This window comes from Zootoca vivipara, chromosome 13 (genome assembly GCF_963506605.1).
Source record: "Zootoca vivipara chromosome 13, rZooViv1.1, whole genome shotgun sequence".
NCBI classification, from domain to species: Eukaryota; Metazoa; Chordata; class Lepidosauria; order Squamata; family Lacertidae; genus Zootoca; species Zootoca vivipara.
Window position 1 is genome coordinate 10,054,735 of NC_083288.1, and position 25,033 is coordinate 10,079,767.

General features: G+C 46.0%; 2 protein-coding genes across 3 annotated transcripts in view; one reads left to right on the plus strand and one right to left on the minus strand.

Annotated features, from left to right (window-relative positions):
* The first annotated feature begins 248 nt into the window (after positions 1-248).
* Positions 249-8,501, plus strand: LOC118094355 (glucose-6-phosphatase catalytic subunit 1-like). The gene is made up of 5 exons (XM_035134657.2): positions 249-540; positions 2,927-3,036; positions 3,135-3,240; positions 5,779-5,894; positions 7,546-8,501. Exons 1-5 carry the CDS (start codon positions 323-325, stop codon positions 8,055-8,057), a joined length of 1,062 nt encoding a protein of 353 aa, XP_034990548.2. The 5' UTR covers positions 249-322; the 3' UTR covers positions 8,058-8,501.
* A 1,081-nt stretch (positions 8,502-9,582) lies between these two features.
* PTGES3L (prostaglandin E synthase 3 like) overlaps positions 9,583-25,033 on the minus strand; it is a 33,116-nt gene continuing 17,665 nt past the window's right edge. Inside the window, exons 2-12 of one of the 2 annotated variants that reach the window (XM_035134651.2) lie at positions 23,251-23,379; positions 21,668-21,827; positions 21,504-21,561; positions 18,596-18,752; positions 18,403-18,519; positions 16,951-17,081; positions 14,859-14,925; positions 13,039-13,130; positions 12,524-12,578; positions 11,058-11,152; positions 9,583-9,889 (exon numbers count right to left, since the gene is read on the minus strand). In XM_035134651.2, the coding sequence (XP_034990542.2) occupies positions 9,754-9,889; positions 11,058-11,152; positions 12,524-12,578; positions 13,039-13,130; positions 14,859-14,925; positions 16,951-17,081; positions 18,403-18,519; positions 18,596-18,752; positions 21,504-21,561; positions 21,668-21,827; positions 23,251-23,379 (1,197 nt within the window). In that variant the 3' untranslated portion in view covers positions 9,583-9,753. The remainder of the gene's footprint in view (positions 9,890-11,057; positions 11,153-12,523; positions 12,579-13,038; positions 13,131-14,858; positions 14,926-16,950; positions 17,082-18,402; positions 18,520-18,595; positions 18,753-21,503; positions 21,562-21,667; positions 21,828-23,250; positions 23,380-25,033) is intronic. The other variant, XM_060282275.1, reaches the window with a different exon arrangement.

Here is a 25,033-nt window from a genome sequence, read left to right on the forward strand (position 1 = left end):
CTGCCACAGCTTTCCCCCCGAAGTCCTGTGAATTGTAATTCAGTGAGCACGCTGATAATACTATTAAATAAAACTTGGGTTCCATAGGAGAGAGGAAATGACATTTAAATAGTTCTGAGTGAGTGGTGCAGCAATGCCCTCTAAAACAGGAGGCACTGACTCGTGCAAACACACACTTTGCTTCATGTTGCAGCCTCTGTCAATATTTTTTTGGAGAGGGGAGGCAGTTAAGGATCAAAGATCAGGGGTTTCGGATACAATAAAGGCTCAGTGGCTAGGAAAACGAGCAAGAGCTAAGGTGGGAGAAGGCAATCCCTGCACCATGGACCTTCTGCACAGCGCAGGGATCCAGGCCACCAGCTACCTCCAGGAGAACTTCATGGACTACCAGGACTGGTTTGTCTTCATCTCCACAGTCGCTGACCTCAAAACTACTTTCTTTGTCTTCTTCCCCATCTGGTTCCAGCTGAAGGAGGCAGTGGGAATCCGACTCATCTGGGTGGCTGTGATCGGCGATTGGTTGAACCTTGTTTTCAAGTGGTGAGCGCGGAGTCTTAGAATCCTGATCACCCTATCTGGGCGTCAGGAACAAGTTCTCCTCTCGGTCATATTGCCCAGACAGTGGCTCCCCTTCCCATTCCCCATTTCCTGTAGTCCCAGTGCTTAACCTGGGGCAGGGCAATTTAGGTTTGGTCTAAACATAATGTCAAAGCTTGGCTTGATGTTATAAAAAGAACCCTGTGGAGCTCCCATTGTCCAGATTTTGATGCCGTTTTGCATGGCCAGGGCAAACCATAGTTTGCTGGTTCAGATGTGATGGCAAACTATGGTTTGACCCAAACTAAGGAGGAGCTAATTAAGCTGAGCTTGTGTGGAGAGGGAAGGGGCAGGAGCAAGCATGCAGGTCTCTCTCCAGGCCCGTTCTTGTAGTGCTAAACCACAGCTTTGCATTTCATATGAATCCTCTCACAGAGAATGCCTTTGAGTGCTTGCAGAATGAATTCCCTGCATTGCTGACCACCCACAGCCATCCCCTGGGGTGTGAGGAGCCATGGAGGAGATGGTCAAATCCTAAAGAGAATTAGGAGGAGCTCGGGGAGTTGGAGCTGGACAACCCCCGGGGTGTGGAAGGTAGATTTGGGATCCCAAAAAGTGTCTGAGGCTGAGGAGCAGTCGCTTGTGTGGAGAGCTAGATCCAGAGGAACTGGAGTCAAGCAGTTTGGCAAAGGAGTGTTCTGAAACTGAGAGTAAATTGGGCGCTCAGTTGCTTCCGACAAAACCTCCATCTCCAAGGACACAGAGACGCTGGCATGGGTGTGAACACAGACCTCGCAAACTCAACCCACTCAGTGCCCATTTGCTTGGCCATTCCTAGGACTCCGACTGCTTGCTTCACTAATGCTGTGCCCTTCCTGCTATTCAAAAGATGCAGGGGGCATGCCGCTTGTTGGATCAACATGTCAACGTATTAGCTTGGCTTTAGCCAGCTATCTAGAGCTCTTATGTACTTGCTGCACCTTATAAGCTGCCCCTTGCCTAGTTACCGATCCGATTTAAAGTTTTAAAAGCTCCGTTGGAAACTGGACTGGGAGTTTGAATTCTCCATCCGGCAGCAAGAGCCAGGGCAGTTGTGGGGTAATCAAGCTTTCTTTTTTGGAAAGGAAGCACTCCTCGGTTCAGTTGCTTGAGTAATATGGAATAATTTATTTGTTCTGTAGGTGCTTTTCCATGGCATGCTCTGGACATTGTGTCAGGAAGTAGACTGAATTATCTTTGGCACTTTCAAACACTGTGATTCTCCACTTCCAGAATTTGCCCTAAAAAAGCAAACCATGGGATTGTGATTAATTTAAGAAGTAGCCAAATGTACATAATTTTATTTGGTTTTCCTCCTTTTTTCCCTCTCCCTCCCTCCCTATTTCTTCTTTTTTTTTGCAAAATTTAGCTTTATTTTGTAGAATTAAATGGAAATTGATTCATCATGGATTGGCGATTCAGATTTCTGATATTTGTTTGATTGTTTTTAAACACGGATAGGCTCCATTTCTATTAAAATACTATTCAAAGGGCTTACAAAGAATTTTAAAAACCATCTAAGAACAACAGAAAAGTAGCATAGGCAACTCATAATAAAGGTATTTTTAAAACTTAAAAGATCTCAGTAAATAAAATCAGGACTTAAAAACTATAGCAAGGAATTAAAAATGAAAGCAAGATGAATTAAATGTGAATGGCTATTAGAGGAAGATGGAGGGAGGAGAGGAAATGTGGCTGGGAGTACAGTATTACAAAATACTCACGCCATTTTTTTCCAGTTCCTGAAGCCTTTAACAGTAGGATTCCCTGGAAGTTTGCTATTAAGTTTGTTAGCATTCCTAACATGGAATGCTAGGTTTTTGTTTTTCTTCTGAGATGGATTTACTGAGGCAACTGGGGTAAAGGTAAAGGTAAAGGGACCCCTGAGCATTAGGTCCAGTCGTGACCGACCCTGGGGTTGCGTGCTCATCTCATATTATTGGCCGAGGAAGCCAGCGTACAGCTTCCAGGTCATGTGGCCAGCATGACAAAGCCGCTTCTGGCAAACCAGAGCAGCACATGGAAACACCGTTTACCTTCCTGCTATAGCGGTTCCTATTTATCTACTTGCATTTTGATGTGCTTTTGAACTGCTAAGTTGGCAGGAGCTGGGACCGAGCAACGGGAGCTCACCCCGTCACAGGGAATCGAACCGCTGACCTTCTGATCAGCAAGCCCTAGGTTCAGTGGTTTAACCCACAGCGCCACCTGGGTCCCTGGCTCCCCGTCGGGGAATCGAACCCCGGTCTCCCGCGTGACAGGCAGTGGCTATTTCTTGCCTCCTAGCCTCTCTTACATCTTCCGGTTTCTGGGGGCCCAACCACCACTCCTTAATCTTCCCTCCTTGCAGGATCCTGTTTGGACAGAGACCCTACTGGTGGGTACGCGAGACCGATTACTACGGCACCGCAACACCCCCTGTGATCCAGCAGTTTCCCAACACCTGCGAAACTGGCCCAGGTGAGGTTGAGCCTGCCCCCCCTCTTCTCCCTGTGCTTTCTTTAAGTCACTGTAAGACCTCCCCCCTTTCATTTACACTTGTGTCTCTCCCCATCCAGGCAGCCCCTCTGGTCACACCATGGGGTCTTCTGGGGTCTACTATGTCATGGTGACAGCCCTGCTGTCGCAATTCTTGCCGCTGCAGAAAGAGACCTTGGCTGCCAGGTGAGGCCCCTGCTCTCAACCTGCACCATCAGTATCAGTACAGTATTTGTATATCACTATATACATGCAGGTCTCAGAGGTTCAGAACAACTGGGACCTTACTTTTAGGAAGACAAGGTGGTGCTATCTCAACAGGTGACCAGCATACCTGCCAAGTTGCTGTCAGAGAAATAAGGGACCGGGCCGAAAGTAGCAGACCGGAAGTAGCACTGCCGCCATTTTGGAACTGGGCGGGGCCTACTCAGAAGTGACTTTTGATGCTGCTTTGCCCAGTTCCAAAATGGCTGCCGTGCCAGAAGTCGCACTGCAGCCATTTGGGAACTGGGCAGAGCAGCATCAAAAGTCGCTTCTGAGCATGCTCCGCCCAGTTCCAAAATGGCCACCGCACCAGAATAAACCGGAGGGGGGGAATCCATTTTTTCAGCTAGGAACAGCTGGAAAAACGGGGATTTCCCGGGGAAAACGGGAGACTTGGCAGCTATGGTGACCATCTCTGGACAACTTTGCTCCTCTGTCTCCATACCTCCAAGGAGACAGGAACTGCCGCCTCCGGGGTGTGATGACAATCTAGTGCAAATACTGTTAATGGATGGTTCCCTAGACCAGATGGATGGGAGGCTGCCTGCTTTTGATGGGTTGCGCTCCCTCTGAAGGAGTGGGTACAGAGTTTGGAGGTGGCTCTGGGCCCTTTGCTGTCCCTTGAGGCTCAGGTGGTCTTAGTGGCTCAGAGTGCCTTCCATCAGCTTCAGCTGGTGGCCCAGCTATGCCCCACCTGGACAGGGATAGCCTAACTTCTGGGGTCTATGCTCTCGTAATGTCAAGGTTAGATTACTGCAACACGTTATATGTAAGGCTGCCTCTGAAGACGTTCGGAAACTTCAGCCGGTGCAGAATTCAGCAGCCAGGTTGCTCATGGTTTGAGCATATTACACAGATCCTGGCCTGACTGTACTGGATGCCGATTAGTTTCAATTCAAAGTGCTGGTTTTGACCTATAAAGCCTTAAACGGTTCGGGACCACAATACCCAAGGACCGCCTCTCTCCATATGAACCTACCCAGACCCTGAGATCATAATCTTAGGCCCATGTACATGTGCCTCCTCCATGAGAGATCTAGAGAGTGGCAATACGAGAGCAGGGCCTTTTCAGTGGTAGCTCCCCATTCGTGGAGGCTCACCTGGCGCCTTCGTTACATATCTTTAGGAGCCAGGCCAAAACACCCCTTTATTCCCAATTGAGCAATCTATGGCCTTTTAAATGTGTTTATGGGAAGGAGTAGGGGAAAGGGGGGGGTTGTTGGTCTGTTATTGTTTATATTATGTGTTATGTGTTTTATATTGTATTTTTTTATGCTGTGAACCGCCCTGAGATCTGCGGATTAAGGGTGATATACAAAGTTAATCTATAATAACAATGTTAATAGCAATACAATATAGAAAAATGGAAAGATATAAAGGCTGTCAGTCTGCCACACGGTGAATTGGTCAGAGACCTGATAAGTTAGCATTTAAGATAATTGCAATTAAACATTACCTCGGCAAAGGGAGGGATGTTTATTTTGAATAGCCTCTACATTGCCTTTCTATGCAAAATCTTGCATCAACATGTCTTTGAATTTCAACTTGCTGAAATTCTGTAAAGTTTTGGAATATTGGGAATATTTATGATATTCCCCTCCTCCCAGGAGCCACAGCCAGCATGGGCAATGGTGAGGGATACTTTAGTCCAGCAGCATAGGGAGGAATAAGGTTCCCCATACCTGCTTTATGAAGGGTCTGTTGAGTAGATCATCTTGAAACCATCACATGGTAAATTCACACAAATTGTGGGATGCAGCCTTTGACTGCAGTGGTTGTGGGAGACATGTTCGTTGTCAGGGGCTAGACTGAGGAGGAACGGTGAGACCCCCCCCCCTTCTCCTGAACCTTCCCGAGAACAGGAGGACAGTATAGATTTAGAACAGTGGTTTGCAGAAGGTCATAGTTCAGAGGCTGCAGAGGGGAGAAGCCAGGAAATATTGGGGGAGCAGCAGGAAGAAGCAGTACCAGGGGAGAGACAGCTGACAGACTCAGTGTTCTTGGAAAGCATTCCCCCCCCCTCCGGGGACCAGATGAGCATTGAGGTTAGCAGAACAAAAAGCTCAGAGGCAGAAAGCTCAGATTAGCCGGTGCAGGTGTTACGTAGAAGAGACCTAGGGGGTGGGACTTTACCTGGAGCAACTCCATTGTCTTCGGGAGACCGCATTCCTTCGTCTCTTTCTGTGACTATTGAACAAATTACTTGGTAAGAACTCCTGTTTTCTCTGCTTCTTGGCTGCCACTGTGGGAGGGACAGAATTCCCTGAAGCCTGACATTCGCTGGCTCTTGCCACTGGGCTGTGGCTACAGAACTGGCTTTCTCAAGCAAGGCAACTCTTTTCCTCGGGGGTGGGGGGGAGAGGGAGAGATTGTAGCTCTAGATCTCAAAGATTTAGATGGTGGCATGGTAAGATAATTCCTGCTTTTGCTCTGGTCTAAACAAGTCCCCCTCACTCCCAGGTGTCTGCGTGGTCTCCTCTGGGCGGGATTCTGGACTGTGCAGGTCTGCGTCTGCTTATCTAGAGTCTTCCTCGCTGCGCACTTCCCGCATCAAGTGATCTCAGGTGTGATCTTGGGTGAGTTTTTCCTAGGCTTTTAGCTGCACGACGAAATTTCTGTGCACCAGTGAAAGGCTTTTATTCACAAGAAACAGAAGACGGTTAGAAGGTGTGTACAGCTGGAGTCAAAGGATATGCATGTTGCTAACATTTGTCTTCAAACATTTGCCTTTAAAGGGACCCAGGTGGCGCTGTGGGCTAAACCACTGAGCCTAGGGCTTGCTGATCAGAAGGTCGGCGGTTCGAATCCCTGTGACGGGGTGAGCTCCCGTTGCTCGGTCCCAGCTCCTGCCAACCTAGCAGTTCGAAAGCACGTCAAAATGCAAGTAGATAAATAGGAACCGCTACAGCGGGAAGGTAAACGGCGTTTCCATGTGCTGCTCAGGTTTGCCAGAAGCGGCTTTGTCATGCTGGCCACATGACCTGGAAGCTGTACGCCGGCTCCCTCGGCCAATAATGCGAGATGAGCGCGCAACCCCAGAGTCGGTCACGACTGGACCTAATGGTCAGGGGTCCCTTTACCTTTACCTTTTAACATTTGTCTTGGGTGGTGGTGGTGGAAGGAGCCTAGATTGCCAGCTGTAGCAGTGTCAATTATATCATATTGGACTTATAAACCGGCTCTTTATAATGTTTATGTGATTTTATTGTTTGTTTGTTTTTACTTTGGCAGTAAATTGCTGATAAAGCAAGCCTAACTTTAGTGCGACGGAGTTGGATGTTCCAATATAAAGGGGGCACAGGTGGGCTATGCTGCCTTACGACAGGAGCTTGGGTTAAAACTCTCCCAACAAAATGAGTCTCTGAACAGTATGGCGATATTCTGGATAAAAGGATGGCTTATGTGGCAGCCTTGGTGGGCTCTGGCCCCAAGTTCATTGTCAGGGAACCTGGCTAGTGGCTGGGAAGAAAGGGACTTGGTAGAGGCTGGTCCATTTGGGGGATGGGGCATACTGCCCCACCCACCTCAGGCTGGCATCCGTCAGCTGCCACTGCCACCCCATCACCTTTCTTACTGCCAATCCTGGTGAAGGGGCAGCTTGTAGAAGTCATAGAGCTGTAGAATTGGAAGGGATCCCGAGAGTCATCTAGTCCAACCCCCTGCAACGCAGGAATCTTTCACCCAACGCGGGGCTTGAACCCACAATCCTGACATCAAGAGTCTCGTGCTCTACCAACTGAGCTATGAGGAATGTTAGCCAGGAGAAGGTTGGAGGCAAAACTAGAATTAGTAGGCTCAGTCTGCTGTTTGGGGCTCTGGCTACTGTTGGTCTTCCTGCCCTCAGTCCTACCAGTACGAGTGGGCACCAGTTACCACTGGTGCTGCTGCCCTGGGGTGTGTGAGAGAGGGGAGGGGAGGGAGAGAGAGGGGGAGGGAGGGAGAGAGAGAATATGATATGGGCAGGAGAGAAAAAGTAAAACGAGAGGAAGTGAAGTTCTGCTTTTCGATTTGTAGAGCGATAGGACCCTTGTGGGCACCTCATGTCCAGGTTCAAGGAGACACAGCAGTGCATTTGATAACCAATGCTTTGATGCACTAAATAGCCAACTGCTTATACTCCCAAACCCTCTCTCTCAGCCCTGTGTCAACGACACGGAAGGGAGAGGCGTTGGGGTGGATGCGTTTGTGGATATTCCGGCTAAACAGAACCGTTTCCCCACTCCCCAGGGATGCTGGTGGCAGTGTTCTTTGAGCAACACGTCCGCTCCATCTACGACGCCAGCCTGAGGAGATATGTGGGCACCACTCTCTTCCTCTTTGGCTTTGCCCTGGGCTTCTACCTGCTGCTCAAGATGCTGGGGGTGGACCTCCTGTGGACGCTGGAGAAGGCCCACGAGTGGTGCGAGCGGCCAGAGTGGGTCCATATCGACACGACGCCCTTTGCCAGCCTGCTTCGCAACCTGGGCATCCTGCTCGGCCTGGGGCTGGGCCTCAACTCTCCAATGTACGCGCAGAGCTGCAAAGGGGAGCAAAGGCAGCGGATGGCCTTCCGCCTCAGCTGCATCGTTTGCTCCCTGTCCGTCCTGCACCTGTTTGATTCCTTCCAACTGCCCACCGACAGGGAGATCGTGTTCTACACCCTCTCCTTCTGCAGGAATACCTGCGCTCACATCTGTGCTGTGGCGCTGATCCCCTACTGCATCTCCTGGCTCTTCCGGCAGGCAAAGAAAGACGCTTAGGGGGCAGAAAGTTTGGGACACAGCTACCTTGAACGTACGTGGTTCTCCTGTTCCAGTTCTTACAAGGGCCCTTGGGGCTCAGGGCTAAAGCTTTATAAAACCTAGGAACGTCGCCGACTCTTTTGTGGGAGATGGAACCGAGCTCCTCTGTACATCGATGAATACGAGCTCTCCCAGGTTAGCATCATGGAGCATTTTGACATCCAGGCAGGAACACCAGCAAGGACGGATACACAGAATGCTGCCTTACATCAAACCATGCCATTGGTCCGTCTAGACTGGCAGCAGATCTCCAGGATTACAGGCAAGGTTCTCTCCCAGCCCTACAGTGACAGGTGTAAATGTGTGTTGTGAAAAAAAAAAAAATCTGAGTCCAAACTTGAACAGAAAGATAGATGAAGTTCCTTTCCGTTTTGAAGCAAGCTGGGAGTATCTTGGGCAGGGGTCAGCAAACATTTTCAGCAGGGGGCCGGTCCACTGTCCCTCAGACCTTGTGGGGGGCTGGACTATATCTTGCAAAAAAATATATGAACAAATTCCTATGGCCCACAAATAACCCAGAGATGCATTTTAAATAAACAGACACATTCTACTCATGTAAAAACATGCTGATTCCCGGACCGTCCGCGGGCCGGATTTAGAAGGCGATTGGGCCGGATCCGGCCCCCGGGCCTTACCTAGTTTGCCTAGCCGTGATCTTGGGCATTCAATACAGCAGTAGTTTTTGCTGCAACTGATTCCTCCTTCTGCTCTCTGTTCTGGTACCTTCTCCTGGTTTGTTCCTGTCTCTCACTTTGGATGTCTACATGCTTCTCCTTATTTGTCTCTATTCCTCTACCAGCCGCAAGTCTCAGTCTTTCCTCTTTGTCTTCTCACTTCAGTCTTGGATATCTGCATTTTGCCCTCTGTCCAGATTTAGTCTTGTGGGTTTTGTGGATGATTATTCCTAATACGCCTACCATTGGCACAATATAGGTAGAAGACCCGAGTCTATCTGGTACAGGTGGGTGGGTGGCTTTCTTATGTTCAAAGATGTCTTTTACTAGCACTACGACCCTAAGCAAACTTTCCGGGAAACGAATCAGTGCACTGTCATACTGCTCAAGAGACAAAGTCACATATTCGACAACTTCTACATTAGCAAGAAAACTCTGGCGGACAGTAGTACGCTGTGCTTAATGCCCAAACATATCTGACTCCCTCGAACATGGCGGTTTCAATTTGTATGCTACTTTTTAAGAGTGGGGCAGTCCTTGGCGAGGCATACTCCTCCATAAGCACATTTTAAGATACAAACATTTAGCACTGTCTGCCTTTGGGGCACCTCGACTGTAGCATGCAAGTAGCCTTGATTTGGGATCGAGACCGATTTAGGGACATGCCAAAATCAGTGCAAGGGCTCAGAGGGACTCTCTGTGTTTTCTCCAGCATTAATAGGGGGAGGTTCCTTCCAGGAAAGACAGCAATGCTTTCCCTACCCATCCCTCACTTTTACCAATCCCGCCCTCCCCCTTGAAACCTCTCAGTTCCCTGCTGTTGCCAAATCAGACCACCAATCTCCTTTGTTGACCCCGCCACATTGAAAGCAAGAACCCAAAGGGGGAGGGATCCTTAAGTTTATTACTTTACAGTCCTTAAGAACGGTGGCTCGGTTGTCATATTCACAGTGCGCCATTTATTCCCGTTGTCCATCCCATCACTGCTCTGTGCTCTGTTCACTGACAAATGTCCGGAGGAGGGCTTCCACCTCTGGCCGCCGACTCATCCGCGTGGCTTTGCCCTGGTAGCGGCCCCGCTTCCCAACCCCTTTTCCTTCCAGCAGTTCAGCCACCCTTGTGGGAAGAAAAGCAACAGGGTCAGACTAGCTTCTCCTCACCCCACAGCTGCTTTGTTGGTCAATGGGCTCTCATACAGTACAGTCGTACCTTGGTTGCTGAACGCCTTGGTACTCATCCGTTTTGGCTCCTGAACGCTGCAAACCCGGAAGTGAGTGTTCTAGTTTGCGAACGTTCTTTGGAATCCGAACATCCAACAGTGCTTCCGATTGAGTGCAGGAAGCTCCTGCAGCCAATTGGAAGCCGCACCTTGGTTTTCGAACATTTTTGGAAGTCAAACGAACTTCTGGAATATACAACCGTATATTCCAAGAGCCACCGCCTAGGGCTGGGCGATTTCTGGTTTTCAACATTATGCTATATCACAAGCTCAACATTGTGATATACCAAAAGAGCACAATGTTTGAAATAGGGATGGAAGTATGTAGAGCTGGCAACTCGGCCCTCCAGATGTTTTGGGACTACAACTCCCATCATCCCTAGCTAACAGGACCAGTGGTCAGGGATGATGGGAATTGTAGTCTCAAAATATCTGGAGGGCCAAGTTTGCCTATGCCTGATGTAGAGGCATTGACTGGCTTCATGGTTTTCCCCACACTGTGAATTTTGCATAGCAAGCGCGCGCGCACACACACACTGATTCATGATACAGTGGTACCTCTACTTACGAATAACTCTACTTACGAATGTTTCTACTTATGAATAGAGCTCCGTCCGCCATCTGGGATGCGGTTTTCTACTTACAAATTTTTAGATAGGGTTGCTTCTACTTACGAATTTTTTCTCCCAATGCATTCCTATGGGATTCGACTTACAATTTTTTCGACTTACAAATGTGCGTTCGGAACGCATTAAATTCGTAAGTAGAGGTACCACTGTATATTGCCAGATCAACAATTATGAAGCCAGTATCGTGATATGGACTTCAAATCGATTTTGGACGATATACTGATATATCGCCCAGCCCTAGCCATGTCCTAGCCTGGCTGATTGGCTTCAGCCCTGCAACTGCTACATGAATTTGCTTCTCTCACTCTCTTTCAAAGACCCCCAGAAACCTGTGATTCTTTTCTTCCTGGCTGACCAAAATGAACATCCATGCTCCCTCCCCAACATACACAACCAATCCAGGCCTGAATTTATCCAGCTGGCTTGAATGACTCACCTGGGGCCCAGTTTCTCCACCGCTTCTGGGGGTCCCGCGAGCAGAAAAAGCCCAGCGGCTTTTTCATCTCCCACCGATAGGAAAAGGAGGGTTTCCTGCTGGAAGAAGGTGGATTGCAACAACAAAATATTCAACAAAGAACACACACACACCTTATAATAATCTGATGCAGAAAGTCATAATAAAACATAACATATAGAGGTCCACAGGTAAACAGACCGTGCCATAAGTGGAAATGTCACCAAGCTAATGAATAATCCTTTTAATCTTTCGGGGTTTAAGCAGTAGTCATTGATGCAAGAATCAAACCAAATTTAGCTTATCTGGGGCAGTCAGAATTCTGGGAACTGTAGGTCTGTGGAGGGTACACTATGGTTCTCAGGATTCTTTGTGAGAAGTCATCAGCTCTAAATGTATGGTGTGGATGTGACTTTAAATTCAGTAATATTTTATAAATTTTGCTATGATCTCTTTATTCTTTGTTTGTTTGTTTGTTTTTTATTAAGGGTTTTCTTGGTTTACAAAGATATGTGCAATGTCTCTCTTAGCATTTTTACTAATCAGTTTCATTTGTTGAGACATTGGTGAGGAGAGGGGAAGGAAAGTAGATGGGGGGGTCGGGTGACAATGTTTCTATTTTGCTTAATAAGTGTGTGGGGTTTTGTCAGCGTCGCTTGTGTAGGTTCTCTGCTGTTCACTTGTGTTCCTTTGATGGTGAGAGGTGTTGGGGTTGGCCTAGGATATGGTTGTTCCTTTGTGGTTGGCTGTGGTGATCTCTTTATTCTTAATCAGTATTTGGTAGCGTCACATTAAATAGTGGTATTTTAACCACAGACATGAGAACAAAATTGTTCCTATTTTCTAATCGCAGGTGCTCATTGAATTAATTCTATCACCTCCTCCTTTACATCACATTAGATTTTATAGCTACTCTGCATGCTGTGAGCTGCTACTTCTGCAGCCAGGCGTCTTAATTTTAATTTCACTTTTGATTCGTAACCACAATTGAGTTTTTAAAGGCCTGATTGGATCTGATTTGTGTCGAGATGATACGCTGGAGGTGGGAACCTTTCCAGCTCAAAGTAGGGAGCTTTCAGCACCTCTCAAAACACCACTACCGGTATAAAAAAAAGGTAAAGGGACCCCTGACCATTAGGTCCAGTCGTGACCGACTCTGGGGTTGCGGCGCTCATCTCGCGTTATTGGCCAAGGGAGCCGGCGTACAGCTTCCAGGTCATGTGGCCAGCATGACAAAGCTGCTTCTGGCGAACCAGAGCAGCACATGGAAACGCCGCTTACCTTCCCGCTGTAGCGGTACCTATTTATCTACTTGCACTTTGATGTGCTTTCGAACTGCTAGGTTGGCAGGAGCTGGGACCGAGCAACAGGAGCTCACCCCGTCACAGGGATTCGAACCGCCGAACTTCAATCAGGTGCCAAAGCTCAGAGAAGCAAGAGAGACTCACCCCAGCGCCAATCTCATTCGCAATGATGTTCATGAACTCAGAATCACCGTCTTTCCTGCAAGAGAGGGGAAATATGTCCCACGATCCTACAACAGTTGTTTCCCCATCCCACGACCTGAGAATAGCAGAATGCAAAATTCCACCTTTGCCACACCTTTTCCTACAATAGGTCCACCAGCCCCGCAAGAAAGAAACCAGTAATGGCTAGACTGACAAGCAAAAAAGTCTTAATAATTCATTTGGGTTGCATTGATCCACAGTGTGTGTGTGTGTGTGTATGTGTGTGTGTTTTTTTTAATTAAAAATATATATAACACACAATTTTGCTTTGACGGGCCTCAAAAACCTGTACAGGTGAGGTGAGTGGGAACAGCAGTTTCTAAATGGGGGTTAAAAAAATCAGCAATACCTTCCAAGTGGCAAAGCAGAAAGCATCCAGAATTTTCCTATTTTTTTCTGAGTATTTAAAACAGTCACCCCATGCAAACTCAACGCTGAGCTACCTTTCCCCTCACCTGTGCAACACAAGAACGGGTTCCTGATCCAAGTTGCTTTTTAAGCTCTGAGCTGTGAGGACGGCTAAATCCCTCAGCAGGTTCAAGTTGCTCTAAAAGAGAAGTAGACGTCGGAAAACAGACACGGCAGTGGAGCATTTTTTCATGGTGCCGGAGGGCGGGGGGAGCTTGTGTGTGCTGGGGCGCGGGGGTGAAGAGAGCCTGCCGCATGCCGGCCTGGCCCTCGCCGCTGGCGAAACCGGAACACCACCAACCCTGAGCCATTTTGCGGGGTGGGATCTGATCAGATCACAGCCTCACAAAGCGGGAGAGGGCTGACTTGGGGAGGGGGTGCCCCCCAGAAAAATGTGCCTGGAGCAATCACCCCGGCAGACCGCTACCCCTCTGTTCCAACACTCAACCAAGAGTGATGGGATGGAGCAGGCAGGGAATTTCTGGCAAAGTCTTCTTGAACCCTGGTTCCAATTGCTCTCTTACTTCCCATGGCCCTCCTACAGGCTGCTCACTGGAGTCTGATCTCAGCTGCTGCCTCCGTGACCCACAGATGATTATGATGATGTTGTTATCATTACAGTGGTACCTCTGGATACGCACACCTCTGGTTGCGGATCCTTTGGGTTACGCATGTGGCAAACCTGGAAGTATTTTTCTGGGTTTCGCCCCCCACCCCGCGCATGCGCAGAAGCACGCTGCACGCATGCGCAGAAGCGCTCTGCCGCACCGCGCGCATGCACAGAACAGGCACCTCCTGTTGTGAATTCCTCGGGATCTGACCAGAGCTCCGGAACGGATCCCGTGCGCAACCGGAGGTACCACTGTATCATTATTATTATTATTATTAGTAGTAGCAATAGTAGTAGTAGTAGTAGTAGTAGTATACTGCCCTCCATCCATAGATCTCAGGGCAGTTCCCAACATAAAAACACCAGAGATGGAAAGAAGATGAAGTTCCTGCCAGAGAAGAATGGCAGATCAAGTTGACGGACTATGTTGAAATGGCTAAAATGACCGGAAGAATCAGAAATCAGGAAGGCCAAATTTTTAATAAGGAATGGGGAAAATTTGTAACTTATCTTAAAGACCATTGGCAACAGTTAAAATCGTTAGTGGGGTTGGAATATCACTTGTAGTTTAATGGTGAATTTTGGATACAATGGGGAGATAAAAGATTTGGATTATTATAAAAGATGCAGGAGGAAATGGCTAACCATGGAAACCCACAAAGGGGAGGAGGGAAGTCCAAGAGATTCCTTGGAATCTTGTTTTTATGCTGTATGTTGTACATGTGACTGTAAAATTTTAATCTGAAAAGCCAAATAAATAAATTTATTTTTATAAAAAATAAAAACACAATATAAAAAACAGAAAACACATAATAATAAAAAATACTGAGCGATCTCCCATTAAAAGCTTGTTGGCGGCTCTCTCTGCTGCCACTGGAATAGGGAACATTTTCCCAACCAATATCTGCCCAGGTCCCCATGGCCAACCTCCCGGGAGTCACATACCAATGCTGAGCCTGGACAGAGGCAAAGTTGGGTAGAGCAAAAGCTGTAGCTGCACAAGGCAGGCTGCATTTCAACTGCATGAAAGTCAAGACGCTTTGACATATGCCCACCCACGTCTCAACCCCTCCAAGCAAGCAAGAGGCTTCGAGGGCACATTCCAGCCAGGCAGAAACTGCCTGAAGGAGAGGGCAGAGAAGGGGATAGTGGGTGCGGTGCGGGAAGACTCCTGATGGCCAGATAGAAAGCCGCCTTTGTCCTTTGGGGACCTGGGATTCCCCCACCATGGCTCCAGAAACGTTCACTCAACTGTACCTTCTGAAGCAGCTTCAGAGAGTTCTGTAGCCTCTTTACAGCTTCCACGTGCTCTTCGGGGCCAGTCCTAAAACGGCAAAGGTAACCAGACACCTTCAGGGAGGGTTGGTACTTCATCTACTAAGAGTACAAGTTTGGTGATGAGAGAGGAGAAGTGAAAGAGCTTGTGCGCAGTGGAGACGCACAACTGAACTGAGGGCCAATACCAACCGCTGTATCGTTTCGAACAGGCACCCCCCAAACTCAGCCCTCCAGATGTTTTGGGACAACAGTTCCTGTTCAGTTTCTGTTGATTGGTTCTCATGGGAAACCTACAGATTCTTGCTTCATACAATTAACTCAAGGCAGTGTCAATTTACTCTTGGCAGAAAGCCAAGGTCTGCCTGGCCTGGAAGCTACTCTCTGATTGGTTAATGACCAGCACTGAACTCTGTTATCTAGGAATGCTAGCACAGTTGTTCCTTATTGGGTGTTAGGAGTAGAAGTGCTGTGTATATGGTTGGAGAGAGAGAGAGTAAGGATTTATTTTCCTTTGCTTTGTATGCAGAAACTCTGCTGCTTTTATTTTCTTTTAATAAATCCTGTAAATAGTTATTCTGCGTCTAGCCGACTAGTCATTTCCACCTCAACTAGCTTCTGCGCTGTGCAGGAAAACTCTGCTACGTTTGGGCTAAAGCCACTAGAGCTATGCCTGACACTTCAAAATTCTAAGAGTTCCCATCATCCCTGACTACTGGTCCTGTTAGCTAGGGATGATGGGAGTTGTAGTCCCAAAACATCTGGAGGGCCGAGTTTGGGGGTGCCTGGTTGAGAACATGAGGCAGGCCTGCTGGATCAGGCTAATGGCCCATCTAGTCGAATAGCCTCACAGTGGCCACCCAGATGCCTGTGGGAAGCTCCCAAGCAGTACGTTTCCGAGCACAATTCAAAGTTCTGGGGCTGACCTTTAAAGCCCTAAATGGCTTCAGCCCTGTATACTTGAAAGAGCGTCTCCACCCTCATTTTTCAGCCAGGACACCAAAGTCCAGCGACGAGGGCCTTCCGGAGGCTCCCTCACTGTGAGAAGTGAGATTACAGGGAACCAGGCAGAGGGCCTTTTATTATTATTACTACTACAGTGGAACTTCGGTTTTTGAACGCTTCAGAAGTCGAACGTTTCGGCTTTCGAACGCCGACAACCCAGAAGCGAATGCTTCCGCTTTCGAACACTTCGGCTTCTGAGGTGCGTTTTTCCATTTTTCCAATGGATTTTGCAGACTGGCAACTGCGCCACGGTTGTCGAGCATTTCGTAATTTGAACGGTCTTCCGGAACAGATTACGTTCGACAACCAAGGTTCCACTGTGTTATTATTATTTGTATACAGTCCTTCATCTGTAGATCGCGGGGCAGTTCCCAACATAAAAGCACAATATAAAAAACAGAAAATGCATAATAAAAATGCTGAGTGATATCCCGCTCTGTGGAACACCCTCCCATCAGATGTCAAGGAGATACAAAAACTATCCGACTTTTAGAACACATCTGAAGCCAGCCCTGTATAGAGAAGTTTTTAATGTTTTAATGTTTCATGTGTTCTAATGAAAGCCGCCCAGAGTGGCTGGGGCAACCCAGTTAGGTGGGTAGCATTTATTATGATGATTATGATTATGATTAGGGCCCAAGCATAAGAACATTTTCTCCTCCTGTGGTTTCAAGCAACTGGTATTCAGACACAGTGCTGGCTTCAGACTCGAGGCAGAGTCCGGCCGTTGTGGCTTGTAGCCACTGAAAGCCTTATCTTCCATGAACTTGTCCCATCCTCTTTTAAAACCATTGTTTGGGAACAGTTTAAATCCATTTACAGTATGGCTGTTGAAACCCTTCCGCTACTCATCCCGAGCCCTAAGATCAGACCAGAAATAACTGGCCTAACTTCTATAAACAAACAATTTGCCTATACAACTCACTATTTCCTGCCTTGAGGGAAAACCCCAACCTTTGTGTGCTTTTCCTTTTGAGAGTTCAAATGAAATTTGAAGGCCAGTGGGTTTTCAATCACCCTTCTGGGACTTTTGTTTCATTCCCTGGGACAGGGGAATACAAATACTTGCTTAAGCAGTGATGTGAAGGACTTCTCGGTCGCATGGCTTCGCTCCAAAGTTTTCAGCACTCGGCTCCCAGCGAGGAAAACTAAGTTGGTCTTGTTCTTCTTCCCTTTTTCGGTGCCCAAGAGCTTAACCACCTTCAGAAGACAAACATATTCGTCTGAGTGGTAAAATGCTACATCTGCATGCATCTATTCTGTCCCTTATACAGTATTGAAAGTGGGAAAAGGCCAAAGCTCAGTGTAGGGTAGAACATCTGCCTTGCAGGGTCCCAGATCCATACCCTGATATCTATGTGCAAGTGAAGATTTCCCTTTAGAAACCTTGCAGAGCCTGTGCTGGGCAGTGAGAATAACCCACTGTTTACACATTGGTCTGATTTAGTGAAGGAAACTTCCTATATTTTTCTATGCGTCCAGGCATTCGTTAGAAAAGCATAGGCAGGTAATTTAAAATAAGGGTGGTTCCCCAATTACTTCACTGTTTGAAGGAAGGAATCACTTGTAAAAATTTCTGGCTGACTACTGACAAGCAGCAGAGAAGCCTTGTCAGAAAAAAAGGTGTCCACAAGTAAGAAGGGGATCTGCTTTGCAATCCCTGGCATCTCTGGGTAGGTCCGGGAGACAGATCCGTGCCTGAAATCCTGGACACTGAGCTAGCTAGACCAATGGCACAGATCACACAGATAGATCTAGAATCTTTATTTGCATCAGCCACTAGCCAGAGCAATAAAATAAAATAAAATGTACTGAAGATAAGAGGTAAAAACATAACTATACAAAATACATTTTGGGGGTTTACCTCAATAATCAAAGAAAAGATCTAATTCTAATTTCCCCTGCCAAAAACCTTGCAGTTTTTGCTGTCACCTGATCATCTTGATCTGCTGAAAGGAAGGACTCAGTCGCAATAGTTGAGCAATCCGGCATGGGCAGTATTGGAGGGGTAATAACCTCACTCCTCAAATCTTTATAAAGAGTGCAAGCCAAAAAGGACATGAGCCACTGAATCAATACTGCCATCTCCACAGGGACACAACCATTTTCCCAGTGGAATTTTTTTGAAATTGACCCTCAAGTACAGCCGAAGGCAGTGTATTCAATCTTGCGAAAGTGAAGGCGCGCCTGTATTTTAGAATTGTTAAATTTTGCAAATAGGGTGCCAAAGTGTCAAAATGGCCAGGTGGAAAATAATCATACCGTGGACAAAATTTCCTTATTGTGGCCAGATTATCCTGTACCTCAATATCATATAGGCAATGTCCGATTAAATGATTTGCTTTACTGAAGCCCAGTGTTACACCAATGGCAGCTTCTGATGTGTCACAAAGGGGCAGAATGTGTTCTCACAACAGATGTGAGTGGCAAGGCACTCCTGGGCTTATTTTGTGAGGGGCCCAACCTGACAAAGACCTTGATCCTGGTGCTGCAAGCCACACCCTGCCTCCATGACTCTCACCTGCAGGTCAGCGAGGTTGGAGACGTGTGTGCCACAACACATATTGGCATCGACACCCTCAATGCTTATAATCCGCACGGGCCCCGTGTGGTCGTCCGGCAAGCCACGGCTCCTCACCTGCAATGCAGTGCAAGGTTAAGAGAACTACTTGTAGCAGACTTCTCTCCCTCCTCTTGTCTCAGCTCTTGCTTACCAGCTCAACTTCAGGGTCGCCCACTGCCAGCTCTCGCACCACCACTGGGATCCTGGCTCGGATTCTGTCATTCACCCTCTGCTCAAGGGCTGCCACCTGATCTGCTGTCATTGAAGGGGTGTCCAGCTCTATAGTGCTTCGTTGGCGGCCTAGCTCCCTGCCGAGAGTGGGAGAGAGGCAAACGGCATGTTCCCCACGTCACCCGGGAGATAGCTTTGGGTGCACAAGAGAGCTCCCCCTGCCCCCAGCCCTCCAGCATCATCCGCTAAGGAAGGGTTACTGCACAGGGACCCAGGTGGTGCTGTGGGTTAAACCACAGAGCCTAGGGCTTGCAGATCAGAAGGTCAGCGGTTCGAATCCCCGTGACAGGGTGAGCTCCCATTGCTCGGTCCCTGCTCCTGCCCACCTAGCAGTTCGAAAGCACATCAAAGTGCAAGTAGATAAATAGGGACCGCTCCGGTGGGAAGGTAAACGGTGTTTCCGTGCGCTTCTCTTCGCCAGAAGCAGCTTTGTCATGCTGGCCACATGACCCGGAAGCTATCTGCGGACAAACGCCGGCTCCCTCGGCCTACAGAGCGAGATGAGCGCCGCAACCCCAGAGTCGGACACGACTGGACCTGATGGTCAGGGGCCCCTTTACCTTTACTGCACAGAGACTAGGGTAAGCCTGGCATCCTCTGTGCATTTTCCCTGGGAACAAAGCCCTATTCAAGATATCTCCCCAGACTACACATCTTCATGACTACACGTTGATTTAATTTTAACCTTTGCTTCTGGGTTAAAGCGACAACAACATATTCATGGTGAGTTAACAATACTGAGTCTGTAGGAGATTTGCTGGTGTAGGAAATTGTGGAAGTGACTTCTCAGTAGGACTTTGTGGGGAAAGGAACAACTTCTCTTTCCTTGCAACCTGCAAACTCCACCCAGGAAATGTAAAGCTACAGAAACATGCATGGTGCCCGTTCAGATTCTCCCAATGGCTACTGCTATTGCTGCGTGGGGTACTGGTGATTCGTCTGTATCAGTTTCATTACTGATTAATAACTTGGATATTGTTGTTGGAGTCTCTGGGGGGTGAAGTCAAACTCCTATGTTAGCAGGACCAAAGTAACCACTCTGGAGCACAAGCCTGGGCAGTGTGTGCGCAGGTCCTTGGCTGCTCAAATGGCAATACCCGCCTCTCGGCCTCACTGACATGGTCCAAAGAAGAAGAAGAGGAGGAGTTTGGATTTGATATCCCGCTTTATCACTACCCGAAGGAGTCTCAAAGCGGCTAACATTCTCCTTTCCCTTCCTCCCCCACAACAAACACTCTGTGAGGTGAGTGGGGCTGAGAGACTTCAGAGAAGTGTGACTAGCCCAAGGTCACCCAGCAGCTGCATGTGGAGGAGCGGAGACGCGAACCCGGTTCCCCAGATTACAAGTCTACCACTCTTAACCACTACACCACACTGGCTCTCAGAGGAAAGCAGAGCAAGGCATTTGGCACCAGTTTGGTTGCTGGAGTTGCCAGAAGGAGGCATACATGGCGCCTTCCAACTGTCTTTGGAACTTCACTCCAGATTTGAGTAGGGTTTACTTACTCCTTAGCCCTTTCTTCTCGCCAAGACATCCCGCAAGGCAGTGGAAGTTAAGGATCAGATTTCCTTCTCCTAGATGGGCTATCTTGCCAGCTTGACAAGCCCCACCTGCCCCTCACTCCCCCCTGCAGCATGTGCAGAAACCGCCTTCTTGACCGTTGGACTCACTATTGGCCTTGTCAATCCACCAGAGCCTGTCTTCACATGCAGGGGGGATCCCTAACTCACTACGTTAATTCAAAATATTTTTAAAAAATCCTTCCAGTAGCACCTTAGAGACCAATTAAGTTTGTCATTGGTATGAGCTTTCGTGTGCATGCACACTTCTTCAGATACCAACGACAAACTTAGTTGGTCTCTAAGATGCTACTGGAAGGAATTTTTTTTATTTTGTTTCGACTACAGCAGACCAACATGGCTACCTACCTGTCACCAAGTTAATTCTCACATTAAGTATTAGCAAATACGAAAAGAACTCTGGTCCAAGGTTGTTTACAAATCTGTTCTTCTTCCAAGCAGTTCATAGAAGTTATTACCATATTTTTCGGTCTATAAGATGCCCCCTATTTTTAGGGACTCCAATTTAAGAAAATAGGAGGAAGATTGTCCCGTGTATAAGATGACCCACAGTTTTTCACATAATTTTAAAGTAAAAAAAACAACTAGTCTTATACATGGAAAAGTACAAACAAAAATAAAACAAATTCTTACAGTAGCACCTTAGAGACCAACTAAGAAGTGTGCACACTTCTTCAGAAGTGTGCATGCACACGTAAGCTCATACCTATGACAAACTTAGTTGGTCTCTAAGGTGCTACTGTATTGATTTGTATTATTATTGTTTTGACTACATCAGGTAGGTAGCCAACACAGCTACCTACCTGTAATGGAAAAGTACAGTACAGTGTTACCTCTACTTACGAATTTAATGCGTTCCGAACACACATTTGTAAGTCGAAAAAATTGTTAAGTCGAATCCCATAGGAATGCATTGGGAGAAAAAAATCGTAAGTAGAAGCAACCCTATCTAAAAATTCGTAAGTAGAAAAAAATCCTATCTAAACTGCATCCAAGATGGCGGACGGAGCTCCATTCGTAAGTAGAAACATTCATAAGTAGAGTTATTCGTAAGTAGAGGTACCACTGTAAATTCTCCAATGGTGGGTGATCTATGCAGATTCTTGCCGCTCTGAATGCCCCAATTTCTCTCGAGGTTTCGTAGCCTCTCTCTCTCTCTCACTCACACACACACACACACACACACACACACACACAAATGCTCAAGCAGGGAGAAAAGGAATTAGGCACAGGTGTGCCTTCCTCACCATGATGTCGTCTTGAATCCAAACATCAGATCCGCAATAGCTGTGATGAGATGCTGCCCTAAAAGAGACGATTATAAAGCAACAGTTTCCCCTTCTCCTTCTCACTAGGCGATTTAAATATATCAGTCTGAATGTGTGGGTATCTCGTTCCATTGGTTTCTTACCTGAATGCTGCTGCATGTGGTCAAAGCGCCGGTCCCAATCGAGCACCAGCTGCACCTCGCTCCCTGGCTCAAGGGGTGTCTGGACAAAGTGTAGAGCATCTGGACCTTGTCGGGTGACTCTTAATACTGGGATGTCATTAATGAGGCCCCGGTCATCAGGCTGGAAAAAAAGAAGTTAAAGTCACCAGCCCAGCTTTGGGGGAATATTCTCCTGCTGTAGAAGACAAAAGCATGTGTAAAATAGCAATGGTTGTAGGTTGTGAAACTGAGCAAATGTTATACCCACCCTCTAAAAAAAACACAAATTTTATTAATGAAGCAATTGCTGTGCAGAGGTTCTCTGAATTATCTCCACAATATTAATTAGGCCAAGTAAAAGTTTTGATTGTTATTATAGATTTATTTGTTTGCGTTTTAAATTGCTTTATTGAAATTGTATATAAAAAACAAGAAAATAAGAAAACAACATGTAACGAAATTATACATAATAAAGAAGATAAGTATATATATATAAGTATATAAGGCATAATTTTATTAATTACACAAAATGTAAGCATTTAGTACAATTTATACCTAAGTAGTTAAGTATAATGTGATGTTTTGACGCAACACATAATATGAGTAGTGTTTTATTGTTTATTGTTTATGTTTACTTGTTTAGTACACCGTTTGCTAAATTGTTCCATATAATTTGTTTAAAACCATTGGTTTTTCATGTAAATTATCAACATGTTTTATCTTAAATAAATAAATATTGCAGAAAACAATAGTATGCAACTATTATTGCTCTACGTAAAATCTAAAATTTATGTTTATTAGTTCACAATTTAACATACTGAGAATAAATGAGTCAAATTCCTATGTTTTCATCACTCGTAGTGAGGCAAAATTTCAATCTGTAGGAGCAGGGTCTAAATATTAACCGATTTGTCCCAAATTTGAAATTTGACTATGTTTATACCATACGCCTGATATAAAATCAAGGGAGGAAACATTTTCCAAAAAAAGTTTTTTATGACCCACCCTAATATATATATACTTATTACATTGTATCACATTCTTCTCAATGGTCTGATGACTTCCCATCAACCCCTCATGCTTCTAAACATTATTTAACCTACCACGCTTGTTATTCATTATGTTCATATATATTCTCTTTCCTGATACTCATTGATACATTAATTGATTGTTATTATAGAGATTATAGATATAAGGTAACCATACACTGAATAAACCCATTGCAATCAATGCACTTCAGTTACCCAAGTCCACAGGTTTCAACAGCTCTGGACTTTGACTGAAACAAAAGCCCTGGTAATAAGATTTTATTTGGAAGTAAACTGGAGTTTATTCCCCAGCGTGTTTAGGATTGCAGGCTTAAACATATGAAAGAAGCACAGATAAGATCTGGATTTAAGAGCGAACAGGAGATCACACATTTCTAGTAATTCTGTGGATTAATTCAAGTCTTAGTTTCAAGAAATAGGCCAACAGTAAATCCCTAGTAGCATATTAAGATGTATACAATATGTTAGAACCCCCATAACAGGTCCCACTTTCTGACCAAGAACCGCCATTGGTACCTGCCCTCCACCCTCTGGGAAAAGAATAGTGTCTTCCAAGATGACATGGAATCCTTGAAGTGTCTCCTTCTTTCCACCGGTTTCTGTGGACAATTTTCCAGGGCAGCAGGAGACCACCTGTGTGGTGAACTGGGGAGGAAAAAGAAAGGGGGAATAGTATGTGTGACTATAGCTTCACTAAAGATCTGGAGGTCTTTAGGTTCAGAAGTAATAAAAGGTATGCACTAAACTTAAGAGATGGAATCTAAAGATGCTGATCAGATGCTTCAGCATGTCTAAAGCCAACAATTTCTAGCAACAATTTTCTTCAGGGCAAATTCCCTTATGTACTGTGAAGCAGAGCATAGTTTACTATCTTCTAACTGGCTTTTTGCATGCATTTTGTCACAACTATAGGTGATAACCAAAGTTGGTCACATTCAGAACAGACTCACTGAAATTAGTGGATATGACTAACTTAGGTCCACTAATTTCAAGTAGAACATACAATGAATGTTGTATTTATTATTTCTATCTCACCTTATAACATAAATGCTTCCAAATTAACTTAAGCAAAATGATGTAATTCTTCACTTTTAATACATCTTATAAAACATTTTACTAAAGCAATTCAAAAGCAAAACAACTGTAGAAGCATACTTTCAATTAAATCCCGAAATGCCTCACAGAATACTTTCACTTATCTTCAAAAATTAGACAAAGGAACAAGAGACAAACCCTTAAAGGCCTCTGTTGTAGATGCCAGAGTCACAACTACAAGGCTGTGTTCTTAGCAGAAGTATTTTTCTTGCAATTCATAATCCCCCTTTGCTGTAGCCTCCTTCCTCTCCTGTTGATTTAAGACAGGCACCCCCAAACTCACCCCTCCAGATGTTTTGGGACTACAACTCCCATCATCCCTAGCTAACAGGATCAGTGGTCAGGGATGATGGGAATTGTAGTCCCAAAACATCTGGAGGGCAGAGTTTAGGGATGCCTGATTTAAGATATACTGCACCTGTTTTTTTATATGATGACTTTATTGCACTCTGCAAGCAGCTTTGAGCATCCATTGTACTGTATCAGATTCTGAGAAGCCACGTTGAATGACAGCAATTGCTTGGTCCAGTGATGTGCTATGTGCTAGGCAAAACACAGAAATGCAGCCATTCCAGCCCCAGGTGGCATGCACCTAGGCTTAAAACTGCAAAACCATAGGGTTGGAAGGAACCACCACCACAAAAGGTCATCAACTCATGGCTGATGCAGAAAAACTCGGTGCTACACCATCTCTTACTGACAGACATTCAGCCTCATAAGTGTTTTGTCCATGGAAGAACTGTGTGTGGCATAATCAGGGCCGGATTTAGGTTTGATGAGGCCCTAAGCTACTGAAGGTAATGAGGCCCTTTATATGTCCAGCTGTCCTTTGTCAACAACAAATTGTCACAGTTTTTTGTGTGTTGAATATATGCCATATGGTAATTTATGGACCTAATAGATATCTAAAGCCATTTGCACAAAACAAAATATGTACTTTATCAAAGTAATTGCTGAACTGAAATACAATTAAGAAGCATTATATTAATAATGAAATACAATTAAGAAGAAGTATATTAATAATGAAATAATTATTAAGCTCTAACTTAATCTTGGGACAGTAACTGCCTCTCAGCCTAACCTACCTCACAGGGTTGTTGCTGAAAAGAAAACGGAAGGAGGGCATGTACGCCACTTTGGACCACCTTGAAGGAAAGGTGGGATATAAATACTGTATAATAATAATAAAATAACAATGCTATGT

Excerpts from the sequence above, each read along its gene's own strand:
- LOC118094355 (XM_035134657.2), top strand. The coding sequence starts at position 323 with ATGGACCTTCTGCACAGCGCAGGGATCCAGGCCACCAGCTACCTCCAG. Across the intron at positions 3,241-5,778 it reads AAAGAGACCTTGGCTGCCAG|GTGTCTGCGTGGTCTCCTCT; the intron begins GTGAGGCCCCTG and ends CCTCACTCCCAG. Across the intron at positions 5,895-7,545 it reads GATCTCAGGTGTGATCTTGG|GGATGCTGGTGGCAGTGTTC; the intron begins GTGAGTTTTTCC and ends CCCACTCCCCAG.